Source organism: Drosophila nasuta, chromosome 3, assembly GCF_023558535.2.
Source record: "Drosophila nasuta strain 15112-1781.00 chromosome 3, ASM2355853v1, whole genome shotgun sequence".
Lineage (NCBI taxonomy): Eukaryota > Metazoa > Arthropoda > Insecta > Diptera > Drosophilidae > Drosophila > Drosophila nasuta.
In genome coordinates, this window is record NC_083457.1 from 36,957,628 (window position 1) to 36,985,110 (window position 27,483).

Consider the following 27,483-nt stretch of genomic DNA (forward strand, 5'->3'; position numbering starts at 1 on the left):
ATCTAAGTCTTTTTAAGTAAAGAGAAAATAAATTTAAGATTGCAAAGAAACTGAATCCATGCAGATCCATTTGATTTCGTTAAGAAATATTGTTCTTAAATAAATTCCTAAGTGAATATTAATTTCACATTAGAATGTAGTTATTAAAATAATTATATTTAATTCAACTTGTTTTATTTTATTACAGATAAATCCCATACTTATTTATACATATATTATCTTCATAGTAAGAAAAGTTAAATTTTGTTAAAGTGTCTCATTATTGTAATTAAACTATCTTTTCAATATTTAATATACTCTATACATATTCTAAAAAAAAATTATCTGCATAGATCTCACCAGGGTATCAAAATGTATAACTCCAGCTCTAATAATTACAGTCAGACGGACTGCTGCATGATTATATTGGTTGATCGAAAACACATTGAAATACAAATATTTGCAATGATTAATCATACCCTTCTAACCAAATAAGTGACGAGTATAATTAAAGGAGGTAAGAAGAATGAGGAGAGATGCAGGAGGAAGACAGAGAAAGGAAGCGAAAGGGAGCGAAAAGTGTCCCTCTGGGTGTTAAGTGCAATATTTGCGCTGTTGGCGCGTTTTACGAGCTTTTTTTTCTCTGCTGTAGCATTGCTGATGTTGTGCAATCGGCGGGCAGTCAAATGCAATCAATCAATGGGTCAGCATGACGGTACAACAGTAACAAGAAGAGCGAGTAGTAGAACAAGGAGAACAACAAAAGCGAGTGCGATTGCGAGTGTGGCACAACCACATGGGGCGTTTCCATTTGCGGTCGCCACATTTGACCACCCTCTGAGACAGTGCCAAAAAGGCTAACAGCGACTCCAAGGCAACTGAACTGGCGTAGAGAGAGAGAGAGAGAGCAAAAGAGACAGAGAGGGGTAGAAGGTAGAAGTAGAGGTAGATCTCTTACTTACAAATCAGTTTGCTGCCACTTAAACCTATTTTCGACAATTGAGCTGTCGTTCCGTCTGACAGCGTTCACTTTTCGCGCCACTATTCTCGCATAAATGTCATGCAGATGCAGGGTGAGTCCTCGTTTTCATCCTCATTCTCATCCTCATCCTCGTCCTGCCAGCCCTCTCAGCCATTAGCCGCATCAAGGGCTGAGCGTGTGTGTGGAACGGGACGCGCATTTTATGCCGTTTTAATTGCAACATCTGTCACTGCGGTTTATGCATATATCAATTTCAAAATAGCCACGCCAAAATGGCAATCCAAAATCAAACCCAAACCCAGATCGAGTCGAAACCAAAGCGAAAAAAAACAGGGCATAACGTACCACCATGAAAAATGAATTATTTGTATTTTTATTTTTATTATTCGCCTGCAAAACTGTCACAACACTCCGCCGACTGACACGGGGACTGCCAACCAGCTTGCCAGCTCTGCCAGTCAGAGTTTTGAGCCTCATTCTGAGACCCAGGATAACGTACATGATGAAGACGAGGGCAGAGCGAAAGAGAAAGAGGAAGAGAGAGAGACAGCCAGCCAAAAGCAACGACGGACGGGGGGACATTAACAATAGAGCGGACGGGACACGCACTATATGAGTATTGTTTTTGTTTTTGTTTTTGGCATTGCCTGCAGTTGTTCTTGTTGTTGTTGTGGCTGTTGCTGTTGCTGTTGTCATTGTCAGCGGGCACGACTTTAATGGATGTCACAAAACATAAAAATTGTCAAATGGAAGCAGCGTCGTCGGCTCTGTTACATAATTGATTTCCATTATAACATTTAAAATGTGTGTAAAGTGCTGCGCCAAGCACTTTGCCAGATATCTATATGAAAATTACAATCACTCGTATACCAAATACATACATTTTTACCAAACAATCTAATTGCAATGAATTTTTAAATGATTTCGATCGCTACACATGTACATATCTACATTTACTTTATCGCATTTTTAGTAAATACTTAACTTGATGTGGAAAATAATGTAGGTAGTTTCTAAAACAGTTCTGATAATATATAAATTAATAAATTACCAAAAATAGTTTCTGACTTAATCTTAGTGAGCATTCTCATAGCCTTGGCGATGTTAAAACTTCAATCATAAAGCGTTAGTTTTATTTATCCAAGTAAGAAGAGCGATAGTTTTGGCAAATATATTTTTATTATTTATTTATTTACATGTTTAATTATTATACAAGATAATACAACAACTAACAACAATAACTAAAAGAAGGAAGTGCTAGCTACTAAGGCCATCGACTCAACATTCTCTTAAGATCTCAAACAATTTCGTTTATCTAAAAGTATTAAAATATGTTCACACTTTAACTAATCTTGAAGCTAAAATTTATAACCACAACTTTACTCTAATAAACATACAAATATCAATATTTTTCTAAAACCCAAATGAATGTACATTAAATATTAGGTATGAACTTATTCAATTCCTGGAACAGAAAGAATAGAAAGTTAATTACTTATTTACTTGTTTCAGTTGAGAATAGAAAATATTCCCTTTCGAATACCTATCAAATCTTTAGGCAAAAAATGCATTATTGTTACTATTTATTAATTTATGTTATGAGTATGAAAAAACAATACAACTAGGCCAAGTCCTTCAAGCTCGCAACACTCTGCAATTCTCACATCTTTGACAGGGTTAACTAAAGTGAAGCTGTCTGTCATTGCATCTGAATAATTGAAATAAATAGAATGAGTGTGCTCCCAATTTATAAATCAATAGCCAGATGGAGTCGAAGTCCTGTTGTCAGGACCAACAACCCTGAAGACAATGCGCTAAACAGTTGCAAGTGCACAAATACATTAAATGTCAAAGTATTTGTTGTTTGCTCTTTGCACTCGAAATACTCTCAAAATCGTATATAGTAGGTGTAATTGGGAAATCCTGCTAAGCGCCTGACAAACAATAGCGAAAGAGACAGAGGCAGAGAGTGAGAGGAAGTGAAAGAGAGAGGTCGTGCTGTTAAATGAGTTTGTCAATCAAAATGCAAATGTCAGTGAGGAAAGTGACATAATCCCACTTGGGAGCTGAGGCTAAGCCGAGCGAAACGAGCCCAAAATCCCGGGGCGAGTTAAAGCATTTGACCGCAGACCGTACCCTGAGCATCTGAATGTGTTCCCTGGCTGAAGGACATGCGGAAATAGCAGCATATGACGTCGACGACAGAGAGACAGACGGATGGATGGATTGATGTGTGTGTGTATGTTTTTGAGGGTCCCGCTCAGAGTTGAGGCGGGGGTGTTAAATTGCAATAATCGGCTCTCGAGCTCAGCGAACGCAACGACAACGTTTATGTTTTATGTGCTCATTTATAATGCGCACTGCTCATTTGGTAATGGTTCAATAATGATGCCGATGACGACGTTAACCAGGACAGAACGAGACAGGGCAGGGCAGAGCATGGCAGCACTTAAAGGACTACGCCAACCCCAAGTCCGTGTGGAAAGCCAGACAGCTGCTATTGGGCAACAGTTTAACTTAGGCCGATCACAACTCAATGTGGTCCATAATAAATCTCACAAACGATTTGGGAAAAGTCTAAAGCTTGTGACAGCTGTGGACGGCATCGAGATCGATATTGTGGCCATTGGGTTTGGAAAGAAGCTCGCATGTTACTTTAGGCGCCACTCGCCGGGGGTCAACAGGGAACCGACAGCACAGACAACAGCAACAACAACAGCATGAGCAACAAAAAATAGACAGCTTCAAGTGGGAAAGCCAAGAGGAAACATTCAAACAAGCAGCCACGACTTCGATGTGACTGAAATAGATAGACCAAGTACTCAGTATGTACTCGACAACCAGCCGAAGAAGCTAGGCTGCAAAAAAGAAGCTGCACTTGAGTGTTCACGACTTTGAGATACCTTTTATCTATATTAGGGCTTTCAAAAAAAGATGAAGCATACAAAATTTCAATATTTACTAAGTGTTTTTAAATTTGAAAATAAACAAATCAGAATATTACATTTTCGCTCTATAACATATTATTTAAATAACATAAGAAGTCTTTCATAATCGTATTTAAATTTTATAAAAATATTCAAATTGTGACTCCTATTTGTTTCTACACAAAGCCTTAAACTTTACGATCACAATTTTATATTTAAGAAAGAGTCTATAAGAAGTTTTCTCAAAATTTGAATTACATTTCATCTTCACAGAACTTACATGAATATTTTCTACACATCACATGTCTTTAGCTTGTGTAGGTGTTTAAACAAACGAAAGAATACATAACTTAACCTGCTTACTACATCAAATTCATCACAAAGTTGTATTACCCTTTTTTACTTCCACAAGTAACGGGTATAAAAAGAGTCATAAAAGTGAATAAGCCCATTCCCAATTGCCAATTATACTTCAGCAGCAGCCCCGCCATAACAAGACAAACGTTGCAGCTATCGACGATCGGAGCTGTTTTGTTGTCAGCAGTCGGAATAGACGCCAAACGCCAAACGACAATCGCAGACGAGGACGGCGACGACGACGACGACGAAGGCCAAGGAAGAGGACCAAAGAGACAGGCCAAGCGCCAATTCGAGATCCAAGGCAGGAGGAGCAGAGGGAGCAGGTACAGGAACTTCACGACGGATTCCATTGCTCGCCCTCGCTTCAAACTCCCGACGCTCCTCTGGCATCATCGACTTGGCCAGACGTTTACATTCTCTGGTAATCGTGGCATTTGGCAGCGCCAAACACTTCGCCAGTTGCCAGTTTGCAGCTTCATAAAATATATTTCATTTAATTTGTGGCGCTTATCAGGCGCCACTTCTTGGAACAATCGGCGACAATTGCTCAATCATGCTACAAATGAATGCCAACTAACGTGCCACACTCGGCAACGACACCATTTTGGCACTTTGTGGTTTACTTTGGCAACATTCGAGTGGCAACATGGAAGGAATTACATAATGCATATTGCACACGACAGACCAAACTATATTTTTCCATTTTGTAATGCTCGTATCATATGTAACACAATTCTTGTCTCTTTTTTCTTTGTAGTACTTACATCATTTTTAAATGATTGCAGTAAATATTAAGACTTAAAAATATCTGTAAGATATATTTATTGCTCAGGTACTATTGCATTTTATTTTTTTAACTGCCCTCTTAACTGTCATAAATATACAAAAAAAATATTGGTTCAAAAATATAAAAACCAATATATCTGCTTAGTGAATTTATAGATTAAATTATCAATAAATGAATGACATTTTAAAAATTATAAAATATAAATATAAAGCGAAATATTTTTAGTTTTTGAATTTACAGAGCTTTACAAATTTTTTTTTTTAAATATATATTTTACAAGCAAAATAATAATAATAATAATAATTTAAGAAAATAAATTCAATATACATAAATCAGTACTATGCAAAAATCGTTTCGATTATATAATATCATTACCTCAATTAAACTGAAACTTTGTCTGCAAAATTGAATATACACCATCGAAGTAAATATTGAACTATAGAATGAAATGGGTTTTAATTATAAACATCAGATCGTAATACGTCTTAAAAATCCCCTTCTAAAATGTATGTGACTTAATAGAAAATTATACAGTTGGTAATTGCAAAATGCAAATGTAAATTTTCAACTCTCGGTTGTCGACTGTCGTCTGAGCTTGAGCTGTAGCCTGAGTTTGAGTTTGAGTTGGAGTCTTAGCCTGACCATGGACATGGGCATTGGGATAGAGGAGCAATGGGTGGAGTGAGCTCAGTGAGACAACAAAACAATTTGACATTTGAAACTTGAAATGTAAGTGAAAGATACAATCCCAATCTGTGTAACCACATAAGCCATTGTCGTATTTGCCGTTCTCATCGACGTCGTTGCAGCCAGCAGAGAAAGAGAGACGGAGAAACATTTGGGCCCAGACAACAACATCTACAGCAGCCTGAAACGAAACTGTAGCTGAAGCTGAAGCTAAGCTCCTGTGGCTGCCTGTGACTGGCTTGGCTGACAGGCAAGAATGAATCTACGAGCTCTGCTCGCATGTGCAGATGATAAATGACGACGGCCTTTCGACAATTTCCTTGGCAATCGCATTTTGGCAAATCGAAAATGAAATTAACACTTTTCTCATATGGTACGAGCGTCCTTTTATTCCTCACCCCTCCTTGCAGACTTAACATTCCGCCCACAAAACAAAGTGTTCGAGTGCTTAATCTCATTGCCTGATTGCGACAGTATCTTTGCATATATCAGTTGCGGTCAAATTGCCAAATTTACACAATTTGTATGCCTTTGTAAATTGAAATGGTTTACTTTTGAACGCCAAAAAAGAGTACCATCTAGGGAGATTTTTACAAAGACAAATTGTTTATAATCCTATTGATAAGATTATTTTACAATATGCAATTTAATGTAAAATGTAATGTAAATCTACTACCATTGAATTATTATTAATTTACTTAAATAAATATGATTTATAGTATTTTTTATTATACATTATTTTCTTCAAGAACGTTTTTAAAAAATATAAAAACACATTTAAAAAAAAGTACCAATATGGTATTTACTAATTAAATTTAATTTAATGTAATTGCAAACCTACAAATGAAGGAAGTAAATTTAATAGATTTATTGCTTAGTCGAAAAATATATTAATAAGAAAAAATCCCAACTGTTCCTTATATTGTTGTATGTATTTAAAATATCTTTTAATATGAATTCTTCGTCCACGGAAAGCGTGTAGCGAATATTTTAACTATAAATACGAACAAAGTAAAAATAGTAATATTTATAAATAATAATTCTACAATTTATTCACGCAACCTAATAAAATATTTCAATAAAAAAATATAAATTCATAAAAAAAATCTCTACCAAGCCGCTTTGCATTTGTAAACAAGTAAACTCGCTCATAGCAGCAAGCTTTTTTCCACGAGGCGCCAGGGCCGACACTCGTTGTGTGGGCTGCAAGCCAGCTGACGCTAAGTGCTCGGCAGCCCTGGCGTCAGTATGTTTGTTTAGGTTTTGTGCAAAATAAAGTGTTTGCTATTTATTCGTGTACAATTGGAATTTAATTAAAATGAGTGCAATAGACAATACGAAACAGCTATCAATTGTGGATATACGCAATTATATGCTGCAGAACGACGGCAAAGTGACAAACCATGCGCTGGTTAAGCATTTCAAGAAATATCTAACGCACACACAAAGTGAGTCAGACTTTCCAAAACATTGATGACTGCGTATGACGTTAACTACGCAAAGCAACAGCAACAACCTGTTGCATTCAACTAAATCACAACTGCAATTTGCATTTATGATATTTACAGATGAAGCTGAGGCACGCAAACGTTTCAAAACATATGTGACGTTGCTTTCGACGATTAAAAATGAAAACAATCAAAAATATTTGATACTTCGTAAAAAGTATATCAACGAGTGTCCAGCCGACGATGTCGTGGAACGTGCGGTGGAAGCAGCTGGAAATGCATCAGTGCCTTCCAGTCCAGGTGCCAGTTCCATAGTGTCTATGAACGACAGTGTTGCGTCGCCTTTGAGGCAACCGCCGCCCTACAAAGCTCCACCCGAGGTGCAATCTCCTCCTGTGGCAACTGCTCCAGTGGTAAGTGCTCCTGTGGCAGCTCCTCCAGTGGCCGCTCCTCCAACGGCCGCCACTGGAGTTGCAGTTCATCGGGAGCAGGTGGAAAGCTATCGCGAGTGCGTCAATGAGTTTACAGTCGCCATGCAACGTATTGATCCAGCGCGTCTCGAGCTGCAACCGACAGCGACGCCTGAAGTCGAAACAGAAGTGGAAACGCCCAAGAAATCAGAGGCCAAGTCCATATCGCGTGCTAATTCACTGGATGAGACTGCAAACAAGGAGAATATACCACGCTTCTCCTTCTCATCGGGTGCTTCTACCGATAGTTCGGCCGCAGAGAAAGTCTCAGGTGCCGAGGGCGATGTGGCCGAAAATCCCATGAGTGTTAAGGAGGCGACGCGTAAATTCAATCGCATGGCATCTGAGGAAGAGGCTAAAATCATCTCACCACCCGCCAAAAAGAAGCCAGAGAAGGTAGGCAAAGACTCCACTATAAACATATAAGTAATATTCTTTCCGGTAAACCGGTTTTGGATTTGTCTTTCGAGTGTAGAATGCGGGTTGTGGGTGCAAAAACGTATCGTCTCGCATCGTTTGCTGCCTGCCTGCCCAGCGCATCCAAGTTGTCTCTCTACCTAGACCCCATTTCCTGTGGGAATTGTTTATACTGGGGAATCTGTCTGTCGATTTTCCTCTTTTTTCCCCTGCTCAACTACAAAGAGTTTAAATATTTACCTTATGACGCAAGAACTTTATGTTTGCATTGCTCTAAAATAGCTAAATGAATTCTTAGCTAACTAGTACTATATATAGTATTTTATCTTTGAGATCAGTTCACTTGTTTTGAAAAGCTTCAATATCTTGTCAGAATGAGGGCCTGTTCTCAGTCACTCGGTTCTTGCTCGAGTGGAACTGCTGGCTTGTGACCAAACCGCTTAAACTTCACAGACTTGACACCAGCACATTGGAACATAGTAAATCCCATTAAGTTTATTCGTGGACACATAAAATGACCAAACACCCGCTGCAAAAGGTCTAAACTCACGACTTTTTGACCCATTACTTATTCTGTCTGCCCATTCTTCTGTTAGTTTCCCGTTAGAATTGTACTTTGAGAATGATATAGTTTTATGTTGTAGAATAGGTTTAACCTCTTCTTTATATATCATTTCACTCATAAATTCTTACTATGATAAAGCGCAAACTTGTATAACTTCTAATACGCACTTTAACAGAGTTTTTTTATGTATTTTGAGAATAGTGTGACCAAATTTTTTTTGTAATTTTCAACGAAAGTTTTTATATAATTGGATAATTTGAGATTAGAAAATATCAAATAATTAAATTCACTATTCAATATTAAATTCAATTCAAAAATGTTCCTTAAAAATTATTCATGAATTTCTTTGGAAACTTTATCTTTTTTTCTTGTATAATAATAAATCAATATACTTGTATAATTGCACATTTAAAGACATTAGAATTGTTCTTAATTGTATGCAAAATGTAAATTCCATTTATATATTTCGAATAGTTTCCAATTACTGAGACTAATTATTTCCTTTTTCGTTTCCGTCCGACTCTGATACATATTCAAAACTTTACATGTTTTTAGCAAATGAGTTTAGTAATTTGTTCTTGACAAGATTTAGAATATTTTTAGAGTTGTTGTAGTAAGCAAATGAGTTGCATGCAACTAGCAATAGATAGAATGCACATGTAGATATATTTCTGTATCTTCGGCCACTGCAGATGTCTGGCAATAAAAGGCGACAACATGTTGAAATTTGTCAAGCGTTACGAGAAAATCGCTTGAACGAAAGGAAATGTTGCCGAGCTAAAGATGCCGGCAATTACAATTGGGTTGAATTGTCAAACAACTGTCATCCACTCAGAGCTGTCAATCAAAAGAATTTGGGTTTTTTAGGCATAAGGTATAGGCGAGTGCATAAATCATCCTAGCGAAGAACATCGACCAGAAGAAGTGTGTGCGAGTGTATCTTTACCCCATGCAACAACACATTGATGCATGATACTCAGTCTCAATCTCTCAGTTAGACAGTCGCAGCAGTAGAAATACGTCAAACTCAGATTGTCAACTGCACGTCAAGCGCTATAAAAACTACTCACTAAAATACACTAAAGGCAACAGCATCGACTTAAGTGCCTATTTGTGAAGCCAACAGATATACAGATACTTCTACACCATCCAAGTATGTTACATGACCATGAGATGCGAGTGCATATAAGGAAACGACTAAGAACTTTGTGTTTATCTTCAGTTTCTCACGTTTTTCATGTTTCCGGATTAATGCTGCCCAATTACATATATCAAATAGGAAGCGTATATCACTCCTCGAAAAAGTCAAGAGAAACTAAAAACATAAAAACATTTTTATTCTTAGTTTATTTTGCACAAAACCACAGATTGACTATTTTTGAACTCGCTCAAGATAATTCAGAATTTTGTTAAAAACGTCAAATTCAAATATTTATTGAGTACCTAAACTTTGGCAAACTTGATAAAAGCAATCTTCATAAGACATTGCATTTCCAAGTTCAAAACTCTGAACCTATTAAATTTATTTGTTATAAAAAGAAAGAGTTCGCCCATAACAACGTTCTATCATCAAGAAAGTAGACAGCTTGTAATACTGCCAATCATTGTAATCGACTGAACAGTAAACTATGAAAATTGTTAACAAATCTGTTCGCTAACAAGATAATTCAACAAATAATATTGAAAAGAAAAATTAAAAAGCAGACGGCGCCAACAATCTTTAAGGTAACGAATTGCTTGACGGATTTTTTGTTTAATCAAAAAAATTATTAATCATCAAGAAAGCCAAAAAGGAAAGTGCCAAATCATTCATGAAAGAGTTTTGAAATGGGATCTCGATCATCTTCCCAATGCACAAGCACACACAACTACATATACGATATGATATATAATATTGTATTTTCCCGCGATATAAGGCTGAACAGACTGACGTATCCATCAGATCCATCAATATGAACCGTGAAATTTTGGCGCCGCAACTGTAATGATTGTAATAGCTAAGGGCTGATCTGGCTGGCGATCTAGCTGATCAATTAAATTCGATTCGAGCGTTTTTAATTAGCCCAATGAGTTGGCAGTTTGTGCATTTAGTCAGCACCCACTGTCCGTATTTTAGCTATTGATTAATGTGCGTGTGTCGAGGCAATGTTTGAAATTAAACCTTACTTGTTACACGTTGTTGTTATCAGCATAAAACTCATTATTAGTAATGTTAAAACAAATATTTATTTAGATGACAACACGCTTGCATGCAAGAGGGAGACAGCTATTGATTAATTGAACTAGTTAGTATGTAAAGTTACCTTGAACCTTTGCTGTACTGTTCTCGCACACATGCTATCTTTAACACTCTTCTTCTGCATTGAACAAAACTCTCTTTGCTAGAAGCTTGAATTCGCTCTCTGCTTCCATTTGACTACATGTAGATCGCCTGACGGCAATTCGCCTTTAAGCGAATTTGACTACGTGCTGATAAGCTAGCTTGCGAATTCGCTGTCATGTAAATTCATGATGTCTACAGCGAATTTGTGACTTCTTCATGAATGAGAAGTGTTTATAAAGTTTTCTCTACTTTAAAATACGGGTATCCCATAGTTTTCATTAAAGAACTTTAAAGCGATATCTTGGGCTCCTTTTCATTGCGGATTAACTTTAAATACATCGAAATGAAGAGTGACTGCAGCATCAAACAAACCACATATATTTTTATTAACTCAGAAGGTACTTTGGTGGCCAGATCCGTGTCCCAATATGCATATTAAAACCCCAAACTGAGGACAGTTGGACACACAGATAGCAAAAGAGGGGGAGCGATAGAAAAAGAGAGAAAGAGGAAGAAAGAGAGTGGGAGACAAAGACGGAATAAAACCCTTTTTGCATAAAAACAAGTTGGTGAAACATGTTAACATAGCCAATAAGCAGCAATAGAAATTAGTTAGGCAAAGCTATTCTCATCACGGCCAGGCCAACCACAAAGGACCCAATTAAAAATGTAAGGAAACAAACCAAAAGTTGTTATTGCTGTTAAACAACAACGCAGTGTGTCCCGAAGCGGTTAAATTTACAACAGCAACAATGTCGAGCGTCGTCAATGCCACACAGTCCCTGCCCCATGCCACTGCCACCGATGGTGCCGCCTCCACACACCCAACGACGATGACGACGACGACGACAACGGCATTGGCATTGGATGGAAGCACAGTGTGCTCGGAACGGACAATGGCAAACATGACCATTTTGTGGCTTCATCCGTTTTTCAAGGGAGCCAAAGGTAAGTTTCGGGAGGCAAACGCAAACACAGAAAGGACACAACGCAGCAAAGAGCAGCGCACAGGACATGGCCATGGTCGGGACTCGGTTTGCAGGGCTGCTCTCTGCTCTGCTCTCGGTTGCGGCTTGGCGGTGGTGGAGGACAACAACGGCCAGCAGTGTGATATAATATCTTGCATAAAGGGACACACAGGACATAAGAAAGCCAGGCAACAAACAAGCGATTGGGGAGAAATGAGCAAATAGACAAGGTCCCAGCCAACTCGCTTTCGCTGCTCTTTCTGCTCGACTTTTATGCTCGCCAACTTGTAACGTAGTTGGGTATGCTAAAGGAGTGACTTTGTATGTAACGAAACAATTTAATTTAATAGAGAGATTGGTTATCACCAATCAAGATTAACTAGAGAGTCATGAAAACTTGTTGGCTGTCTGTCTATACGCTGTTATACTTCAACAGATCTCACATATTTGAAATGTTTAATCTATGAAATTCATGGAACATATTTCTAATGGGTTTACGCAGATCTAGTATAAAATTAAGCCAAACTCTTAGCTTTGCTTGCAAATAAATGGAGAATACTTAGTCTCCTTAGCGTCTATTCAGACTTTACGAGACATTAAAGTCTATGAAAACTAGAGCAACAAAAACTTTACTCGAATACAACTTATGCAGATTGGTCTTATCTTAAACCTTATTTTAAATTTGTTTAATTTAATATATCTTTGCCTAGCGAGTTATCCACTGTCGATTAGTCTCAACTTTAACGTGCTTGCTCACTTTTTTTATGCTGGCAGTTTGCAAGCCGTAAAAGGCAACATATACTCCATGCAATGACGAATGTGGGTGGGCTTCACGTTGAATGGTGGGGGACCGTAGAGAGGATTGTCGAGGGTTTGGACTGTGGGCGGGTCTGTTCTTTTGTTTAGCATTGACATGGCCACTTTGCCTGGGGCCTTACTTTTCAATGTTTGTCCTGTTATGTTTCCGAGCTGTTCAGTTGCTGTTTCAGTTGGCTCGCCCTCAACTCAACTCAATTCCACTCAACTCGAGCTCACCTTGTTTGTCGTTGTGTTGTTCGGGGGATTCCCCGCTTTCTCGATTCGGCAGTCGGCACACACTCGATGTTCGGTATTCGGCATTTTGCAAATGGCGGACACGTTTACCTGAGCCCGCGGGGGTGGCGAATAATTGGAAAAATGCTGCCGAGCTAAGCTCAGAGCTCTGAAGCAACTGAAGCGAGGCACTTGGCAAAGTCAAGTGGCGTGTAAATACGAGTACGAGTATGAAATGAAAGAAAGCAGCGAGTGAGCGGAGCATCGTGTGGCACACGCACTCGTGCCACATCCTGCGGGCTAAGCGCCGCATCCGTGTATCCTTTTTGCAACACAATGGCAAATGGCGCTCAGGTAAACACAGCAACAACAAGAGTAAGAGGGCAACAACAATGAACATTTTGTACTCTTTTGGCCTCTTCTCCTGCATCTTGTTAGCATCGCGAACATTATGCGAATGGATAATTAGTTGCCGAAAATGTTTTCCGCGCTCGTAAATATAAGGCACACATGTTTGCCTCTTGTTCTACCCCCACTCCCTCTCCCTTTCCTTTCTTCTTTCACTTTTGGTGGCACATGTGTGTGTGTTCGTTTGCCCCTCGCTCATTAGAGTGCTCATTATCAGTAGGAATGCGTGGTGGCCCACACCCACTACGATGCCACGATGCCTCTCCACTCTGGAGTCCCGAGAAATGTGTAAATCACCGACAACAAAAAACCAAATGAGAACAACAACTTGCGCCGGGGGTTACGTTTTTGGGTATTTATACCCGGCAGGCTGCGATTAGAAGGGTGTGTTCAGTTTATATTATCCGAGTTTATATGTGACTCAGAGTTTAAGGTTTTAACTTTTTAGTAATAATGGAATCAAATCATCCCTGTCCATTATTCTCTCTGCCTATTCATATCCAAACTTCTATGCCTACAGATACCAAATTGATTAACAATGCTCGTATGTATTATGCCCATACATTTCAATATTGTTTGAAATTTCAGCAACGACCCACATATCACAAAATGCCAATTTTATAGCTTTAGTACACACGATAGTAAACATTTTTACAATCATCCCTGGAAATTTGATTACGTTTATTAGTATTACAAATAAATAAATTATCAGTTAATCCAGGTCTACCGGGTATTTCTCAGTCAACCACACTCATCCGTCGCTTTCCTTACTTGCTGTTGAGATGGCAGGGGATGCGATGGCTCCCAGTCTATTTCACATTTCAAAAGAAAGAAAAGAACCCGTCGCACAATCTGCCTAAAGCACGCGCCTAATAAATAAAAATTATTACCTTCATAATTATGGGAAGAACATGGCGATGGCGACGTTGAATGCGTGCGCATAATTATGCTCAGCTTTTACAGCAGCCCCTTTCCCCTACCACCACCACCCACAACCCTTGGTTGCCGCAAAGATTGGCGCACACATTAGACAACACACACACACATACACTCAACATGTGTGTGTTTGGAGCATGGATTCTAAGACGCGTTGCTCATGTGTGTTGGCGTTAATGCTTTCAATGGGCTTTCTATGTTTTATTCCCGTTGTTGTTCTTTTTTTTTGTTTTCGGTATTTGTTTGTTGCCACTTCACACCCCTTTACCCCCACCCCTTCTAACTCCTAGTTCAATCTTCCGCTAAAAGCTGCCGCTACAACATGTATAATTAATTTATGCCCTATGGTTGCCTTTGTCTTTTTATGTCGTTTTTTTCCACAGCAATTAATTGAGGAAAAGGATGCCGCGGAGGTGACACTGGCACATCCCAAGGCTAAGGAATGGATTGTGGCCATGGCCAAAGCTAATTACCAGGAGTTGGCCAAGCTAGCTACCGATGATCCAGTGCTCGTCAAGCTGCAAGTAAGTCACAGTTAAAACTATTTACTTTTAGTATTTAAGTCCAATTCCCTTCTTCAGTTTACTTCCCAAGCAAAAGATCGACCTCGAATTACTTGAAATTTGCTCTAACAAATAAAGACAAGTACAAACTATTCATAAGCATTAATTACGACAAATTAAGCAGCAACGCGTTGTTTTTGCCATGTCGAACAACTTTTAAAAATGCGAGAAAAATATAATGACAGCCGCGTCGAGCAACGGCAGCAACGTGCACCAAGGCATAGCGACAACAGCAGCGGCAGCAGCAGCAGCGGCAGCGGTGGTGCCACAGTTGCTGTGACAATTAATTGTGAAATATGTTTTCAGAATTTTTAGCACTTGTAGTGCATGTTTCTGAAGTGGGCGTCGTTCCGCTGTTTCTCGCGTGGGCCTCAAACACGCTCCAATCGCCATTAGACAAGGCGGCACTAGCCCGACACTGCAAGACTTGACCAAAAAAAAAAGTTTGAAAAAACCAACGAATAAAATGAAAAAAAAAATAAATGACAACTCTCTTAGATTTGCTAGCCGAACAGGTATCCTGCGTGCAGGAATTTAGGCTCCGAGCTCGACGAATTTAAACGTAATTTATAGCAAATTGTTCACTGTTTGTACTTGTATACTTAACAAACATACACAATATTAGGATAATTTAATTTAATTTAAGAAAATGACGTTTATGAAATTGAAAAGTGTCTGTATAAGAAATGGAACAACTCTTATTATTATAGTCTTCGAGATCAAAGAGCTTAAACAAAATGGATAGCGATATTTTCCTTTGAGACCTTTAAACAAAACACACTTTTCCGTTTTCTAGAAGTCATAAGTAAAAAATCCACATTTTTACCAAAAATATTGAAATTTAAATAATATAAAAATTAGAAATATCTCAGTCTAAGTATAAGCCGCATATAAGTGTATATAATTGATTGATCTCTTTTAATTGTTGTCTCCGAAATCAAAGAGTTTACAGAAATTGTATCTTTGTAAAGAGAGATATATTTCTGCCCTTTATAAATAATGCGATTTTTGTCTTTTTCTAGCATATAAAATATAATACAAATTTAAATTATATATTTAAAAAAGAAATTAAAAGTTCTATATAATCGGCTGCAAGTTGAATACGTTTAAGCAGACAAACAGTTGGGCAAACTGTCGTAGAAAAGCGGTTAAACCAACGCGTCTATAAATAACATGCCGATAATAAAGCACCTGTTACTCATATTGCTCAGGACATGATTGCTTCAAAACTTATAAAAATAAAAATCAATTATAAGTACTACAAGATGATAAATTTTGTATGGAATATAAAGATCAATTTTCCGAGTTGTATGTTCTAGATGCTAGATCTTAAATTGGATGCGATTGTAATGCTGATTCAAAAATCGTGGTCTACCATTGGAATTTCCTCACTTTCCTTAACAACACCCTTTTCGCAATACTCACAGGGTATAGCATGAAAAGGATAGCCCTTGGTACAAGTAATTTCCATTTCGGGTACAAGCATTTGACAGAACAACACGTGTTTATATTTGTTCTCTCATCACAATGATTTCGTTCTCTGTTTCTTGTTGTTTTTGTCGCTTTTTTCTGAACATGCACTAAGAACACATGTTTAACTAAGTTCTTAGTGTAGATACTTTGCATATGCTTAGTGCTAGTTGTACAATCTCGTCGTCGTATATATTGAAAAGTCGGACACAATTTGAATTGAGGTGCTTCATAAATGTCGGAAATTGTTAGGAATTCAGCCACAGAGATAGACGAGGGGTGAACTGTTTGTGGTTTCTCTGTGGGGTAACTTATTGTTGTATATAAATGTCAAATTAAATGCCTATAAATTAACTTGCACCCAAAAATATTATAAACAACTTTTCTATTTTTTACACCACTCAAAACGGAAGAATTACGGGTGGGCGATCCCTCTCTATGAGAAAAACTCTATGTTTTCCCCTAAAAATATGTGCTAAAAGAGTCGAGAATAATCTGTGTGTTTTCGAGGCGTCGTGTGTCTCTCAATTAGACGAAAATTCTCGGTTACAACATGCGAGTATTTTTGTTGAGTCCCATGTCCCCAAGACCCTCAGCTCTCTGACCCCGGCCCCCGGCCCCTGCCCCTGGCGTCGGCACAAACGGAAGATGATTTATGCCAGCCGCAAGCGAACATGCCTGCCATTGAGGGTTTGGGTCCAAGGCAGTGTCCCAACATCCAGCATCCAACATAATCCAGTGGTGGCAATCCAACAATCCGACTCGTAAACGAGCATTATGCTCCAACTTATGCGAACTAATTGCCGTACAAAATGCAATGTTCCCGGAAATAATGGATTCCACAACGCCTTGTATGTGTGTATATATGCAAATCTTGAGAGGCATAAGTGCAATCAATTAATCGCGTGCATCATCCACACCACGCCAAGTGCGATCGAGGGTTGGGGGCATGGGGAATCTGCTCATTAGCGGCGCTTGCAATTCCTCGAATCACTGAAATCGCAACGAGACGGAAATAGCCATAAATCAGAGCACAATTGTCACTTAGCCTAATGTCTCAAATTCGGGGCATCCAAAGAGAACCGAAAAAGCATTCACTCGCAGTGCCAGCGATTCCATATTTTATGGCCAGTTTACGCACAAAGAGAGAAATAAATCGCATCGGTTCCACGCAAGTCAAGCACATCTTATAGTCATCTTAATATTATCGAATGTTAAATGTTAATGGTTTTGTAGATTAATTATTATGAGAAGACTATAGGATTTTCATAATTTATACCAATTAAACTGAAGTCAATAATTTTTACCATGTCGAGAAAAATATATAATTTTATAAATATCGCATATTATTCGCTATCCGTCTTATACTTATCTTAATATTGTCGAATTTATTATAATGGTATTATTAAAGGTTCTCCACATATTATTTCTATTCTCAATGATAATTCCGATAATATACTTGGAATTTTTTAATTTTATTATTAGAACCCACTAAAATACTATCTCACATTTTAAAATTTCTTTAGCTAGGAGAGAAACTAAGTGTATAATTTTGTTTATTATCCTATAGTAAGGAATTATAGGATACCAGGCTAAATTATATACTTAGTTTGGTTGAACTGTCTTCCCTGGTGTATTTATGTCCAAAGTTCTATCCCGACAGCTTCCAGTCACCACTTTGGGTGACTCAGAGACTGTCTGTAGAGTCCACGACTGTGGTCTAGTCTGGTCAAGTGCATCCCGCATGCAGAGCTGGTATTGGCTGCTTGTTCTGCCTGCCGTTAGATGTTGTGTTTGCATTCCAAGTTTAATTAAATTTCTAGCTTCATACGTGGCGACAATCAGCCATCGACGATGGCTGTGCTGTGCTGTGCTGAGCTGGCCTGTTAGCACAGCATTCATGCTGGCCATAACACAGAGAAACATGGCCATAACACTCTGCCTGGCATTTACAACGGACATTCGAATTCGAGTTACACTCTTGACCTGCCAAATGGACTGACGCGACTTCCTCTTCCCTTTTCCTCCAACTCCTCCACCTTTCGCTCTGTGGCGCATGCAAAGCGATTGATGTATATGTATATATGTTCAGACATATAGTTGGGCATGCTACAGAGCCAGGCTAATAGTTATGGTAGTAGTTGTAGTTGTAGTTGTAGCTGTAGTTACTGCAGCGGCTTATAAAATGTTACAAGTTTTGTATTAATTAAAAACTTTGGCTCGTCTCATACCTTTACCAATTTATATTTTCATTTGCTGTTATGTTTCAATTCATGTATGGAAATATATACATATATGCAACTAACGGTGTAAGTGGGAGAGTGTGTAAGTAAATACACAGAGAGAAAAAAGAAATTATATGAAATGATGTTTCGAATGGAAGCGAAGCGATTTCTTCACAATATCTATGCTATCCACTGTCTATGTCATTCTACATAAATAAAAAACTGCTACTTCTAAAAAATAATCCAATTTCATATATCAATTTTCTCACATTCAAAATTTGTCTTATGTTGCTTACTTTATCTAAATCATTTTTGTCCAAAGTTTTGTAAATTATTTTTGTACTTTATTAATCAAATTTTCATCCAACTACTTTCTATAAATATTATTATTATTTAAAAGGTTAGTTATAATTAAAATTAATACTAACGCTATTGGTAAAGCAATGACAGCGAAGGCCTTCAGCTTCCTATAAATATAAAGTATAAAGTATTATATTATATTCATTCAATAAGAGGTTGAAATAACATAAACCATTATAGTACCATAACAAACCATCTTATTCCAGGAAGAGTTTTATAATGCTACTCAAATTTGTAATCTATCCAAGTTAATACAAGAATCCAATTCTTCATTAAACTCTGAGGACAACAAACTCGTTAATCGAATTTTCGTCACTTGAATTTACATTGCAATTTATCTCGTTTAGCCACCTGAATTTACACTGTAATTTTTGTTAGTGTGCCAGGTATTGTTTGCCGTCGGCTGGGTCAGTTAGGTGGGGCAATTGGACCGCCCAATCGGCGAGCATGCAACGTTTTGCCAACGTTTTCAGCTTGTACTTGTATTTGTTATTGTTGTTGCTGTTCTTCCCTTTCATTCAGCTAGCCAACCATCCATCCGTCCGTCTGTCCATTTGTCCGCCAGTCCGTTCATCCATCCATCAACGTGTTTGACCTAGCCGGCAATTCGGCTTGACATGCGAGTAAATTGAATTTTCCTTGTTTCGCATTTGTTTTGACTTGTTTGTATTTTTTTCTCTCTCTTTTTTTGTACTTTTTGGTGTGTTGCTCGTTTTTTCCTTTTTTGATTTCGGCTGTTGTTCGAATTACTTATTCAAATTAAAAATATTTTTTGCTGCATACTGACAATGACTGGACACAAAAATGTAGCTGGTGTTTCTTCGCCTTCTTCAACTCTTTTTCTCCCCCTCACACTATTTACATACCAAACATACTCACACATCATCACACATACTTCTTTACATACACATATGTAATTTGTATGTGCAAATCATTTATATAAATGATTTAGCATGTTCAAGTGTGTAGAAATAAATATGCGATGCGATGTGATTATAAACAAACAAACATGTTTGGCAATGCCCATGTTCATTATTGAAGTAGTACATAAATAAATACATACAATACTATTCATCAAAATATTTGTACATAGATAAACTACGATGTACAATGTACATACATATGTAAATTTGTTCAAATTCCAACGCTTGTTCGGACATATCGCCAAAGACATTTTAGTAGGCAAATGGGACATTAAAATTAATCTTAACTGTTGTCTGCGAATACTCATGTTCGCTGGCAACGCTTTAGCTTTATCGGAAGAAAATATCAATTACCGAACTAACATAAATTGAACGTAAAAGCATGAAGTGGGTATTACGAAATTTCGTTAACCTATATAAAAAGTTACCTGAAAAAGCTCTTAACCAATATTCAACTCCTAAAACTATTTGTAAAAATCTTTTCTTGACAATTTGTCCTTCTCGATTTATTTGTCCTTCATCAAATTAAACCAATGTTAAGTCTTATAGTTTAAGTTTTGCAATGATAATGGCATAAATATTTAACATTTGAAATTCTTAAACAATTTTTATCGAGTCCTAACGTTTCTGTCTTAAAAATTAGCCGAAACTAGCCTTATAATTCCAGCAATATAAAACTGTTTTCTCAGATTTATATAGGAAACTTTTAAGGAAAGTTAAACCGAATAAATGATTCGCCTGTTTCATTTATGCTCTTAGGAAGTTCCCTTTTCCGTCGCATAAAATGCGGGGCGAGATGGTGAAAGTAATTTCAGGCATTTGTCTTTTGATGAACATGGCGAATGCCGACGCCGTAATCCGCAATGGGAATTTCAAATAGGAACGGAGAATCATCGTAAATGTCGAGAACTCTCGAAGGTAAAATTGTGAGTGACCATGAACTTTTCAACAGGTCGTCAAGAAGGGCCATAAAACGTCTGACACCTTTGGCAAACTACAGCAAAGTGTCTCCTGCATTCCTTCTGTCTCTCTCTATTCCTTATTCCGCATTAAGTGTAATAAAACTTAGTGAAACAAATGTCAACGCTGGCGCCGCACAAGAAAGAAACATCAAAAACGCTCTAGAAGTTGTTTGAATTTTGGCGTCGTCATTCGGCATTTGTGGCCATGTGTGTCATTAAAACGGAGGTGACAATTCAATCAACGCATAAGCAAAGACGCACCGACAACTTGAGCTGTGAAACGTCTGAATCTAAATCCTTTCCAGAAAATCAAATCAAAATGTGTTTACGACTTCAACTCGCATTTCCCCCGCCATCAACGTTGTCCACGTTGGTGGCTTTGGCCCAAGTTTCGATGCCGTTGCAGCTATTAAATTTAATTAGAGCTCTGTGTCGCTTTCTTGTTGCTACCGCCATTGGCCGTCAGCGGCACATAAATGTCACCGAAATATGCTCGAGGAGACATCCAAAACAATCGCATATAAATACGTCTCTTTCTCCGTCCTCTCTCTACCTCTCTCTCTCTCCGCATTTCTATGTTCAAATAGCGCCGCCTGTTGCGTATTATCTTGAGGAGGACAACCTCGAGTTTGTCTCTTTATTTAGTTCCCTGTGGATATGTGACGCTTCCACTTATAGTAGTTTCACTCGTAGTTCTTGTTGGGAGGGAAGAAGCACACTCGGATTTGCCGTCGCGTCGTCAAGTGCTGTTAAAATTATTGTCAGTTGACATGCGAAAGGATTTCCCTTCTGGGAAAGTGCCCTTCTGTGGCAGCAAGAGCCAGTGCAGCTGATTTATATACTTGTTAACTATGCCATTTTCATTTAATTATATCTCGCACAATTGCCTTTTCTTTGCTTGACTATATTCTTTCCAATTTACATACCATTTATAAGCAGTTAAATGCAATTTCATTTTAAATAGAAACTTGAGCATGGCAAAGTCCAACACTTACATTTTTAGAAACTAAAGATTAAAAAATTTAATTTTTAACAGTTTCTGAAAAAAAAAGTTTTGTGCAGAACTTGTAATTATCATGTTTACTTGCACATTTACTGGAACAAAATTTAAAGAAGATTATCAAAAATATTCTTACTAATAATCTATAAAAGGTCTTCATTTCAAGTTTTTTTTTACATTTTTGATTATTAATAAAATTATATTCACAATAAATGAGTTTAATATATTAGAAATAATGTAAATATTATTAGGCTTAGTTATTGAATGTGATTTAATATAATATTATTTCCCGCACAAATATATTTCGATGGTTTTCTGTAAAATATTGACTTGCTGGCATCTTTTTAAGGATTTTTCTAAATTATTCTTTCAATGACTGTAATTGTATTACACATTTTTTTATCTACATAATAATCAACATTTTCTGCATCTTAACATATCACATTGAGCAGTCGTTTAATGTCCTTTTCTTAAACTGCAATAGTTAATAACGATCACTATGTTAAACTTAGTACTCTTCACATGTTGTGCTTTGGCGAGTGAGAACTCGAAAGTTTATTTAGCGAGACTAAGTGATTTGATTAATGGATTTCGATCACGATCGAGACCTTCGATACGTGGCCATCGATGGAGGGATAAACAGACAGACAGACATGCAGAGGAAAGACTTGGCGAATTCTCTATCTGCCTAACCATTTATTATGGCACCACCTTGAAATGTTGTTGTCGGCAGTAGCTGCCACTCCACAAGTCCACAGCTCGTAGTCGAAGTCCGAGTTGAAGGCAGCACACGAATTCAATTTCAAAGACGCCGGAGTTGCGCACCTCCTACAAACTTTTGCACACAGTTTGCAATTCGGTTTTAATTATGAAAAATCGATGCACTGACAGCCAACATGAATTAAGGCGAAAGTTATTAAATGTTAAGGCGTCCCTCACTCGTTCACGAAAGAAAGAAAAAAAACCGAGAACTGCCCACTGTGTGTGAGTATCAATAAACAGGAGGGCAGGACAGACAGCAAGCGATCCGTCTGCCATTCTGGGAATGTATTTGGAGTTGTTGCATTACAATGACATTTACTCGGTCTGGACTATAAGATTGGGTGGCGCTGTTGGCGCCAATGTCTTGCACGTTCCACCGAATGCCCCAAGTCAGTTTGTCCCCCAGTCCAGGTCAAAAACGAATGTCTTCACAATTATTGTCATTCACAATTACCCGCGCATGCTGCATGGAGCATCGAGAGATCGCCTCGGCTTTGGCAGCTGCCACAAATACCCTTCGTGTGTATAATCCTCTACAATATTGGTCTCTCTGTCTGCAATAAAACAATCGTCAACAGAGTGCAACAAAACTTGACTTAACCGTGACTTTGCGACCAGGAATTTTCATTTCAATGAAAACAGAAAAAAAGAAACGTGCAACAACTCCACCTCCGCTCCGATTGCAAGTGATCTCCACTTGAGTCTTGAGTTTGGCTTCAGCTTCAACTTTAGCTTTAGCTTTGGCTGTCTGCGGCCGCCAATGCTTAAGTGTCAGCAAAAACGAAATTGAGCTTATCTGTAAATGCATCGGCGGGAGCCGATCCTCCAAGGACCAGTCACTAGTCACCAGCCATGGCCAAGAGCCAACAGCAAACAGTCAACAGCAAACGGTCTCTTCTTCCTCTCCAACAAGTCGATGCAATCGTGCAGTCGTCAAATTAGCGACGTTCGAAATACTTCCCAGATAACTACGACGAAAATCGTAAACAAAATAAAATGCTCAAATGGCCGCGATCATTTCCTGTGCCACGGCCGCATTTCTTTTTAGCCCATCCAAAGACCAAAAACCACAAACAGAAAATTCTCTTAAAGGTTTGGCACAGCCGTTAAATACGACGTGTCCGGAAAAAGTACTTAATGCAAATGAGTTTCAATAGCTTTAAAGCGATTTTGGTTTACTTTAAACTTTTAAATATTATAATAATAAATTAATTGTTAATTATAATAGATTTTTTCTTAATATATTTAAAACTTACAAATTGTATTAGTATTTTATTTTATTACATTTGAACTTAGTCTTCGAAATTAGTTCAAACATTCAACTAAAGACTGTTAAATAAGAATTACAATCAAAAGCGCAATTGATAAGACCCAATAATTTGAATTTTCAATAAAATAAAAACTAAATCATTGAAAAGAACATAAGAGCAATATATTTTATAATAAGTTGTATATATTTTTCCAAACAAAAACTGATTTATTATTATTTGTTGGAATCATCACATCTTTCAAATGAAGAAATTAAAGTGAAAAACAATTGTAATTAAACAAAATATCAAAATAGAAACCTTCCATAAAAAGTTACAAGAAGATAATTGTAATTTATTTAGTTGAAACTTCTATATTTTGTGACAGTTCATTTCAATTACCATTTATTGATTTTATAAACCAATTACTATAAATGTCCTAATTATTAAAATAGAAATCTTCCGCTGAGTGTCAAATTTATTCAGCTTGTGACACACTTATCTATTAGTGAATTCACCCGCTTTTGGTCAGTCGTTGGCTACAGGGCATCAAAAGGAAATGCTTAGAGCCATGGCTAAGCCAATTCGAAGGCTTCACGATCAGCAGCCAAGGAGCCACGGCGTCATTCTGGGTGATTTATTCGCTACTCCAATTGAATTGTTTGGCCTCTCGCTCTCTGTGGTGGATGAGCACCTACTTTGGCAATCTGGACGGATGGATGGATGGATGGCTTTGAGTGACATTTCATGAGCCGCGGAATGACGTGCATTTGCAGACGCCGCCAACTAAAAAAAGAACAAACAAAAAAGAAAAACAATAACAATGGGGCAACAGCATCCGCGTTTGAGTTGGAGTTGGAGTTGAAGTCGAGAGTCAGCGTCAAAGTCATTGATGATGATCATCTTATTGATGATCTGATGGCAATTCCCAAAACGACAAACTCAGGCGCCATGTTAACCACCAAGAAGTCACTGACTAACTTACTTGCCACATTCAGAGTCACAATCACAGCGCATCAGAAGCATTGACGAAGATGGATTCATGACTGACTGCTGGCTGGCCATTGTTATTCCAACTGGACAAAACTGCTGATTACAATCAATCCAAACTGCAGATGGAGATGGACTTCGAATTGAAGTCGAGGTAGACGGCGTTTGCATTTTATTGAACACGATCCTGGGGCGCATCTTCGATCTGGAATTTGATGGGGTCGCTGTGGCTTTATTTGGACAAGCAACTTGTCACGTTTAATGGAATGCATTGTGATTGGATTGCCAGAGTATGAGTGTGTGTGTTTGTGTGTGAGATTTCCACACAATCTCCACTCATCAAATCAGATATTGTAGATTATTAATGCCGCCATCCCCAGATGCAATGCTTATATGCATATATATGTATATGCAAAGCAATCAACACTGGACCTCACTCAACGACCAGAGAATGTGGATGAGGATGCGCGCATTAATTGGAGGAATATATTGATTAGTTTCGCTTTTGGCGAATCCGTGTTCCTGTCGACTTCACTGCCACCGTTCCATGTACTAGCGCCAGCTACCGAACACGTTGTTGTCCTCTGGCACGCCGGAAATTTGTCAATAACTGCCTCCCTCTCTCTCTCGCTCACTCTCTCTCTCTCTCTCTCTCTCTCTCTCTCTCTGAGTTGCCTCTGTCCTCGTTTGGGTCATAAATTTAGCAAAACAAATATAAATAATATTTCCTCCTCTCTGTGCTGACCAATCGCCAGCGGCAGCGACAACGACAACGACAACAGCCAGAGATATTCCCGGGTGTTTGGGGAAGATGATGGGGATTACCCCACACATGGTTTTGCACACCTCCGTGTCGACAGAGACAACGAGACAGAATGAGAGAACTGAGCACAAAAGAAGGTGTTGCCACGTTGTTATGAGTTTTTAAATCTGCCTAACTCCATCCTTCAACATTTATTCGAATTTAATCGATTTTTCAAATTGACTTCCCAATAATCTCCTCTCCTCTCCTCCTCCTTGTTGCTCCTCTGCTCTGTGGTCACTACTAACTCTTGCGGGGCCAACACAATGCTGCGAGTACATCGAACAACATTTGTTAAAAACGCCCATCGTAACGCCTATATTTGTTTTGTGCCCAGTTTGTTAAAAAATCCACGCATTGTCTGTGCGCCAAAGTAAAGCCATTTATTATTTATACTAATAAGAAAAAACCATCGTTACCTTTCGCATTTTTTTACAACCACAATAGTCTTGTTTTTATTTACAACATTAGCAGAGGTTGCGCTTGTAAGTCAGCACATAAATATATGCATAACTATTTATTGATTCAAATGTATGCTGCACTCGCAATTATGGCTATCAGCCATGCTTCTGTTTTCACATTCAACTTTGAAAAGAAAAGAAAATGCGTACTATCAAATTAAAAGTGCATTTTCATAAACAAAAGCATACATAAACAATGCGTTGAACTTACAAACATTTGTTTTACGCTCGTTAAGCTTGTTTTATTTTTGCAAAATTATTGTTTTTAAATACAAAACTCAGATTGTAATGCAAACATTCAAATGATTTTTACCAAAAGAGAAATGAATCTGCTTGTAAAAAGGCTATTTAGTAAAATATGAAATTCATATAATATTATATATATGTATTATAAATATACAAGTTATATAAATCAGTGAAAATATTTTAACTGTTTTCCGAATTAATTAAATTTCAATATATTATTACTTTAGATTGTTTTATGAATATTTTTCGTATTCAATTTAAAAATATTTTGCTGTTAGATGCTTATTGTAATAATCAACAATTATGATCAGCAGTTACTGATAACTTATAGGGCTTCATAATTCAATTTACGTTGCATTCGAGGCTTAATTTTAGTTTTGCTTAGTTACAACATAAAATCAATTAATGTCGACAGTGTTTGCTAAGCTGCACTTGAGAAAAGGTTAATTGATATAAACAAGCAAAAAGTACTGCTTGCTTACTCACATAACCAAAGTAAGCAGTTCACCGTTTATCTATGTACTTTACACTGCTTGTCGACACACTCATTACTGATATGCACAATGTTGTCATTTAACTACTATGCGTTGCGTTTTTATTATGCGTTATTAACAACGCTATCCTTTATTTGCTGTTGCGAAGTATCTTTACAAGCAGATAAACGACAAATGGCAGTGTATTTATTATCCAATTTGACTTTAAGAGGGTGTGACTGACAAGCAAGGCATTAAAGATTGTTTTCCAACTCGTAAACGCTCTAATACAAAATGAAACGCGACTGCGAGAGGGATTTATGCATAATTAATGAGGGAATCGGAACAGGTGCGTTTTGGGGCGACAACCGTTTCTGTCAAACATGATGACAAAAGATTACATTTCGCAACTTGCAACTTGCGGCTGTTGCTGCTGCCACTGCCAAGCCTCCTCCTAAAGTCTCTCTTTCGTTGTCGTATCTATCGAGTGAGCACAGGATGTTAGGCAGGCAGGCAGCAGGCAGGCAAGCAAACAGGCAACATGCTTAAAAATTAACATACAACTTCTGATAATAGTTTTCCATACGATTTGTGTGTGATTGCCAAAGGAGAGAAGCTGTTTGCATCGTTTTTGTTGTTGTTGTTGTTGCTGTAGTTGAGGCCCAAACAGACGTCCCACGCAGTGCCTTGGCCTAAAATCTGAATCTCTT

General features: G+C 37.9%; 1 protein-coding gene across 1 annotated transcript in view; it reads left to right on the plus strand.

Annotated features, from left to right (window-relative positions):
• Positions 1-6,946: 6,946 nt before the first annotated feature.
• LOC132788904 (uncharacterized) overlaps positions 6,947-27,483 on the plus strand; it is a 29,586-nt gene continuing 9,049 nt past the window's right edge. Inside the window, exons 1-3 of the mRNA XM_060796574.1 lie at positions 6,947-7,170; positions 7,291-8,036; positions 14,673-14,813. Coding sequence (XP_060652557.1) covers positions 7,041-7,170; positions 7,291-8,036; positions 14,673-14,813 — 1,017 coding nt within the window. The 5' untranslated portion in view covers positions 6,947-7,040. The remainder of the gene's footprint in view (positions 7,171-7,290; positions 8,037-14,672; positions 14,814-27,483) is intronic.